Below are 7854 nucleotides of genomic sequence, written 5' to 3'. Positions count from 1 at the left end.
TGCTTCTTGACTTGCAGTACTTGCTTTTTTCATTTTCTCTTAGTATTTTTATTGTTATGCACCAAAACACCAAGGCAAATTCCTTGTATGTGAAAACCTACTTGGCAATAAACCTGATTCTGATTACACTGTGTAAAAATACATATTTATATGACATCCCTGTGAAGTCCCAGGTAACATATTTAGGTATTGTGATGACTAAAACTGAAGATGAAAGATGCATTTTGAACTTCAGCCCTATTATAGATAAAACTCAGAAAAGATTGAATATGTGGCTCCAGAGACTTGACTTTAAGAGTTATAACCCTATTAACCACAACTTATTTCGTCTCTTATTTACTTACAAATAATATTTTATTTGTAAAACAATCATTTAATTAAAAAGGTTTTCTAATGAGTTATTCTGAATTTTTGTCTGTTTATAATATCCCTGTCACCCCAAAAGAATTTGCTATTGTAATGGATGCCATTCCTAAAGGTGTGATTATATTATTTAAGGGTAACACTGAACCACCTTTTTTTCCTTGTCCTTTAACTTTGAATGACACAATAGTAGGAGAAATGTGTTTTTCATCCAGCCCTTAACCCGGAACAGAAGGATCAGATCCCTCTTTCAGAAAGACATTATCACCATTCCAGATGTTATCCATGACTGGGGAAGGTTTGTCTCAAATATCCAGTGGAAAAAAATGTGGACCTTGTCTTCAAGATACTTGATTACAAACAAATTTTGAGATGTCTGTTTCAAACTTCTCCACCGATGCTATCCAACAAAACATTATTTGCAAAAAATAAGAAATAACGTTGATATTAATTATTCTTTCTGTGGACTTCATGGCAAAACAACCATACACTTGTTTTTACGTCACATACTGCTATTGTTTGGAAATAATTTGCCGAATATATTTGTATTTTTATGAGGTCTGCAGTTCAGAACAAAATGGTATTAGACATTGTTTTATCATCTAAGCAAAATTTCTTATTCACAAAAGCAAATTTTATAACAAAAAACCTTTATTTAAAATTTTAATAACCCACTCATCTTTGCAGAATTAATGTAATTCAGCCACATTGGAGGGTTTTTCAAGTCAAAGTCCTGACCTGAATCCTATTGAGATGCAGTGGCATGACCTTAAAAAGGCAGTTCATGCTCGAAAAACCCTCCAATGTGGCTGAATTACAACAATTCTGCAAAGATGAGTGGGCCAAAATTCCTCCACAGCGCTGTAAAAGACTCATTGCAAGTTATCGCAAACGCTTGGTTGCAGTTGTTGCTGCTAAGGGTGGCCCAACCAGTTATTAGGTTTAGGGGGCAATCACTTTTTCACACAGGGCCTTGTAGGTTTGGATTTTGTTTTCCCTTAATAATAACAACCTTCATTTAAAAACTGCATTTTGTGTGTACTTGTGTTATCTTTGACTAATATTTAAATTTGTTAGATGATCTGAAACATTTAAGTGTGACAAACATGCAAAAAAAAAGAAATCAGGAAGGGGGCAAACACTTTTGCACACCACTGTATAAGGTATTCATTTCAAGGCAACTTACAGTACAACATTAGAAATCATGATGTAATGTGTTTTTAACCATGTGGTCTTCCTCAGAAAGAAGCACGTCAAAATGCAAGGGCCTCAGCCTGGCTCAAACATAGTGGAGTAAATTATAGCCATATAACAAAGGCTTCAAAATGATTTTGCATGAATAGCGCCTTTCTTTTCTCATGAAAGCAGACAGATGCCTCATAAATGCCTCGACACACAAGAGACTGAATAGAGGCACCTTCTATCTTCTGTACAGTAACTGAATGCTACTCTGTTTTGTATTGATTTTGAGAGTAGTTTGCCTTGTGGTGTTCACTGCTTAGCCACCTTCACGGCCATTTGTCTTATTTTTTATCTTTATGTGGATATATGGTGAAGAAAACAATGATTATTCATTCATCAGCATGTTAAATAAAGACAGTGATACTTGAAAATTCTGTTCTAAAAAATACATCTTGGACAGGGCCATAGCCAAGGTTTAATACTGAGTTTATGTCAGCCAAAGAAGAAGAGAGCTGCTAAAACCAGCTCATACCTTTAATAAATAATGTTTGTCATCAATCAAAAGGCTTACACATTGTCAGATGTTTATTGTCAAAGCAGGATAATTTTATTCACACAAATAATAATATACAATAAATTATTATTAACATGGCAACCATCAATTTCAGAGGTGAATCTTCTTTTTTAGAACTGTGCTAGAGGACAGGAGTGAAGTAGTGAACTGATCAGTTAAATGCTGTGTGTGTCTTTCTTTGTGCAAATGCTGTATATGTCCAAGCCCCTGTGTCTCAGTATGTTATGTGCAGGTATGACCTATTGCTGCTGTGTATGGTGAACTAACTCAGAATATAAATGAGCAGCAACAGGCATTGTTGCCGTCATGGAAGGAGGACATGGCATGTTTTATATAGCACATGCAGTGTCAACTCTGTGTGTTTAAAGTAGAATGGTTTAAGTGAAGAAAGCAAATAGAGAACACAGAAATAAAAACACAAAAAGTAAAAGGTTTGTGATGAGAAAGTGGGTCCCTCTCTAGATCTTGATCTCGGTGCGGAAGGTCTGTACGAGCTCGTGTTTGGCCGGGTGTCGCCTTGCCCTGACTGTTAGGGTCCCCTCGGTGCCCAGTGATGATGTCACTGAGGTGGGGTCCACGTCCTCAGGTAGTTGGCACTTATGTGTGAAAGTGTTCATCACCGAACCATCCTGGGCCAACTGTCAGAGACAGAATATTAGCGACGACGCATTGTACTGTGACTGAAGATAGGTGCTGTGGTAAGCGATTTGTCTACTCCCATTTAGACAACTTTTGCAAACTGCATATAAGGACCACAGACCCCAGTTTAGTAAGATTTTAGTCTCCAGGTCCTATCGTGGGAAGACTAACACCAACAATGGTTTTAACACCTCCAAGACTCATGTTATCATTACAAATCAAAAGAAGGTTGCTCACCTTTTCTGCACGAACTTCAATCTGGTTGTTGGATGTGGTGACGATGACATCTTCAGGGGAGAAGTCTCGCACATCAACTGTGAACTGGTACGAATCCCCAAGAGCCTTGATATTTCCAGCTCCGCCTAAACCCATAACAAGATGAGACAGTATGTTGGGCCACAGGATGAAGCAGGAGTATATCTTTCTTTCTTTACCAAATGTTCACAGAATTTTCATTTATGCTACTTCCTAAGGAGGGCAAACACATCTTTCTGGTCTGATGATTTTGGGCTGGTGATAATTACAATACCTGCAGGTTTCATTAGGGATTGGTTACAGACATGTTACAGGCTCTCAATGATTTAAGAGACTACATCATGTTAAAGGTGGGGTATGCGATTCTGGAGAAATCCAATACCATGATATATAGCGAACAACAACACAGCAAGTAATATAACTAGCGTTAGCTAGGTTGTGGGTTAGCAAACTGTCCCTACAGTTGCTGCTGCGAAGCTAACAGCCAGAGAGGACGAGACGGTTTCCCAGAGCCAGCACAGCAGCTCCAGACAGCGATACTCACAACTCTCCTGCTACTATAGCTAACATCACAACAACAGCATATCTTGGCAAACTAGAAAGGAAGCTGAATGTCTGTGGGCAAGTCATATAACGTTACCGGACACACAAATTAAGGCTAGAATGGCTGGAATAGCGTTGTGTGGCTCAGTCCGAGCCACTTTGTTTATTTCCCATTTACAGAGCCAGGGCTGTGTACAAACACCAGATTTTAGCGAGCACACAGAACGGACAGCTAGCGGACCGTGAGGAGATATTCGATGAATTTGACAAAAAGACGTGTATTGGATTAGAATTGCATACCCCACCTTTAATGAAAGATTTTCAGTTCGGTGTTCTATGACAAACACTTTACCATCCAGTTGAATGGTATAGAATCCATGCTAAAATTATACATTATTCAGGCTCCTTATTTTGTTTCTAAAATATTAAAGTTTGCTACTGTCTACAAACTGGTCTGTTGAACATAAAGTGTCTTTTATGGCTTTGTGTACTTTGTGTAGCTGCAGTCATAGATGTTTTTTTGGCCACTCGGGGGCAGTGGAACAATCTGAAAACAACATCCGACATGCAGTATTATCACCTTATAAAGTTGTTACGGTGAATGTGCAAAATTTGCATTCATTTTAACTTTTATAAATTTTAGCTCTGTTTTGATCTCCATTAACCTCAGAGGAAGGTATTGGGGTCGCTATCTTACTAGATGATCGACTTTCTTCCCCAGCCAGTTGCTAACTTTGTCTGTCTGCTGTTTGGTGCTGGGCAGGTAGCTAACATATTTATCAGAACCATATCACTAAAAACAGCTGCCTGCTGCTGCTGAAAAATGGAGTTGATGAGAGCAGAGAGTTTGGGGGATGGAAAACCAAAACAATGAGCTTAAAGGGGCTAAAAAGCGCTGTGGGAACTGCAGAGTTGGGTGATAATTCTCTGTGGGTTTATCACTAAAAGCTACACCTTTCATATTACACATAGTCATTTAATACATTGTTAATATAAAAAAAATGATTAGCGCAGCTTTAATGATCTGAATGTATAAACAGGTTCATGTCAAAAGCAAACAGTAGAAGGATACAGAAGAGAAACATATGATAATCATGATGCATTGTCTGGTCAGTGATTCTGAGCTCAGTGAAGAACTACGTGGTAACACATGACTGGAAAAGAGTGTGTGTGTGTGATATTAGCTCTGACTTCACATGTGGAGGTTAGTTTAATTGTGTGACATCATTCCAACTGTGTGTGTATTTGGTGTATACACTGGTCACCGGGTAACCATCTGGTCATTCCTTATGCAGGCGTCATTCCAGATAGTCAGTGTGTGAAGTCACACTGCTGGCAGTCAATCCAGCATTCCCCGGCTTGCTTGTGTGTGTGGGTGTGTGTGTCTTGCTTTCCCTTTAGCTGCACTCACCCTCAAGCTCCTGTGCTGCACCTATGGGATACCAACCATGGTTCCAAAACAATTCTACTCTTCCTGACACATGGACCACACGCAGTTTGAGTCAATTTAAAGTTCAGATGTCACACATTCACACGTCTTTGTGCGCCAGCAGTGAACTGATACAGAAAAGTTCACACCAGCGCCATACATTACTGATCTAGAAGATGAACCAGGCACTGTAAAGTGAAATGTGTCCTATTGTTTTATTTTTAAACACACAAATGCCTGAAAAACCTGGAAAAGGAAGTCAAACAATATCTCAGTTTCTACAAAAATACGGCTCCAACATAAAGTGTGTTCTCTCGTGTGCATCTGTTTTCTTTTCATCTTTTTTTTTACACTTTAGTTCTTCCATCAAAGAGAACCATGGCTACACTCTTGCTTGGAAACACATTTGTCCACACACATCAACCACACCTTTTGAGTCCTTTTGCCTTTTAAACTCTGTGTTGTCTCCTTCCTCTGAACTGTCACCACAATATTTTATGGAGAAAAAACACCACACTTTAAACGAATCACTTCCAAGCACAGACATACATCTACTTTACAGTCAAAGCTGTCACTTTAACCTGCTCTTTATATACCACTTTTGTATACAAAATGAGTTACAGAGACCTGAAATTGTTTCCAACTTACTGGAAAACCCCAAGGCGTCGCTCCCAGGCCTCATGAAGGAGCCAAAGTCCTCAGCAAACAGTCCCCGGCTCTTCTCCATGTATGGATTACCAGACGACGAGGATGAGGATGAAGTTTGGTGGAAACTACGCTCCGATCGATAGGCAGAGGAGTTGGTCACACTCATGGGTGGCTGAGAGTGCTGGGTAAGGCAGAGGAGGAGAATATAAGGAGGGATGAGGGAGGCGGAGAGAGTTGATTCTTCTTGTGGCTGCTCTGGGAGGCTCTTCCAGAGGCTAAAATGTAAGAAATTATATTCACAATTCTTCCTTTCTTTCTCTTTCTTTCCAATTGTTTTTTTTTCTTGTTTGTGTTAAGTAAGATCGCAGCTTTTCTGACTCTCCTGCAGCCACTCACCCTTGGCCCTTATATACTGTATGGTCCCACGTGTGGTTGGGCGGTGCACACGTGTGTCACAGCTCATTGGGAAAGGGTAATAGTGTTCTATATTTATCATGAGACGCACAGAGCGATGGAGAGAAGGGTCTGTGGTTGGAAAAGTTCTGGGCATTGAAGGCCCTGAGGTTAAGAGCAGGAGAGAGAGCGGGATTTGACAGAGAGAGGTAGAGAAAGAGCAGGGGGTGAGGGGGGCAACAGTTGTCATTCCAGACACATCATCCCTGAAATAGCTTCTCTCTCCTCTCTTTAATTTTCCCTGTACTCCATTGCTCCATCTGTCAGTTTCCTCTGCTTTCTTAATATTCAGTGCCATGCCCTTGTACTGAAATTGGATCCTCACATTGTCCTGCCATTGAATGACATAGTGTCCAATGTTTTCACAGCATGGTTTCGTCTCATTAGAGAGATCAGTTGTTGTTTTTTTCAGGCCCCATTTTTAACTAAAATCCCACCTCAAGTCATCTGTTGTGAAAATGCTGTTTGTCTCCCGCTGAGCTGGATGGAGAGAGGAAAGTGAATTGAAAAGTGAAAAAGGAGCCTTGTCTCTTATCTCAGACGATAAGTTGAGAGCAAAACAAAGATGGAAAGAATGTGCTTGAAAACAAAGCCGTCAGCGGGAGCAGGGGACTTAGTAGTGACATTGCTTTGTGTCTATTAATATCGGCAAGCAGAGCACAGCCCATCATGATTGAAAATTCACTGCTCTCCTCTCTAGTTAGTGCTGCTGACAGCCAATCCATTAAAATCCATTTATGGGCTCAATGACATTACGTATTTGACTTCTGATTAGTCTTTTCAGTCAAGAGTAGGTTGCCTATAACTTACAGATGGCCTGTATATGACACATACAACACATCACTGATTTATTGACTGACACCACAACCTCAGTCCCAATCATCAAATATCTGCCATCACAGTCCTCCTGAAATTGAAATTCAAGGCAGTCCGCTGTTGAAATAAAACACAGAAAGGTTGCCATGTTTAGTTTTGAAGCCATGTTTGAAAGGTTACCCAGCATTACAAATGGCACACAGTGATATGTGCTTCCAGTCTTATCAGTATAGAGCTCAGAGCCCCCTGCTGAAGGTCTAAATCCAGCCCAGCAACTCACCACCTCCCTGCTAGGGAGCACACAGCACCTCCTCCCTCCTTTGTAACAGCAGTAATAATGTTGGTTTGCTCTGGACTTTTATGCAAAATTAGATATTGACCAGACAGTGTTTTACACCTCTGATGGAGCTAAGGTAATTTTATTTATTTATCAATCGTGTTTTTGGCATTTTTAACATAAGAAAGGCCAAACTGATCTCAGCTGGTATCAGTTTTTAAAACGTTTAAAACATTTCATAGGGCTGTCCTTTTTTTTAATTATGCAGGAAGGAAATAAAAGTAATTTACACAAATCAGTGGTTCCCATCCTGGGGATCGGGACCCCAGAGGGGTCACAAGATAAATTTGAGGGGTCATGAGATGCTTAATAAGATAGAAATTACTAGTAATTAAAAAACCATTTCTGATGCACAAAATGTTTTTCAATATGTTTTTTTGCATTGCATTTCTAATCTTTGCTTTTTTGTTTTACTGTGAAATAATGGATAGTTTCACTTCTTCATGCTTTTCAAAAACCATTCAAATGAAACTTTCTGACAGGGGTACATTATGCAGCCCGTGACAAGGGATCAAATCAAATCAGATCCCCAAAATCCACCCCCCTCTCATAAGCCCTGCCTGACCAAGCTGCTATTCTCGATGAATTGTGGGGTGAGAGTGAAGGAAGGGTGTG

General features: G+C 39.9%; 1 protein-coding gene across 2 annotated transcripts; it reads right to left on the bottom strand.

Moving 5' to 3' along the window:
* Positions 1 to 2117: 2117 nt before the first annotated feature.
* Positions 2118 to 6026, bottom strand: hspb7 (heat shock protein family, member 7 (cardiovascular)). 2 transcript variants are annotated; one of them, XM_044212173.1, is made up of 3 exons: positions 5634 to 6026; positions 2996 to 3126; positions 2118 to 2757 (listed from the first exon to the last, which is right to left on the bottom strand). In XM_044212173.1, the coding sequence occupies exons 1-3, from the start codon at positions 5797 to 5799 to the stop codon at positions 2578 to 2580; spliced, it is 477 nt and encodes a 158-aa protein (XP_044068108.1). In that variant the 5' UTR covers positions 5800 to 6026; the 3' UTR covers positions 2118 to 2577. The 2 variants fall into 2 exon arrangements, with proteins under 2 accessions (XP_044068108.1, XP_044068109.1); XM_044212174.1 differs by having other exon boundaries at positions 2996 to 3120; positions 5634 to 6024.
* Between the last annotated feature and the right edge of the window lie 1828 nt (positions 6027 to 7854).

This window comes from Siniperca chuatsi, linkage group LG10 (assembly GCF_020085105.1).
Source record: "Siniperca chuatsi isolate FFG_IHB_CAS linkage group LG10, ASM2008510v1, whole genome shotgun sequence".
Lineage (NCBI taxonomy): Eukaryota > Metazoa > Chordata > Actinopteri > Centrarchiformes > Sinipercidae > Siniperca > Siniperca chuatsi.
The sequence above is the reverse complement of the archived record's forward strand: the minus strand, read 5'-3'. Positions and strand labels throughout refer to the sequence as shown.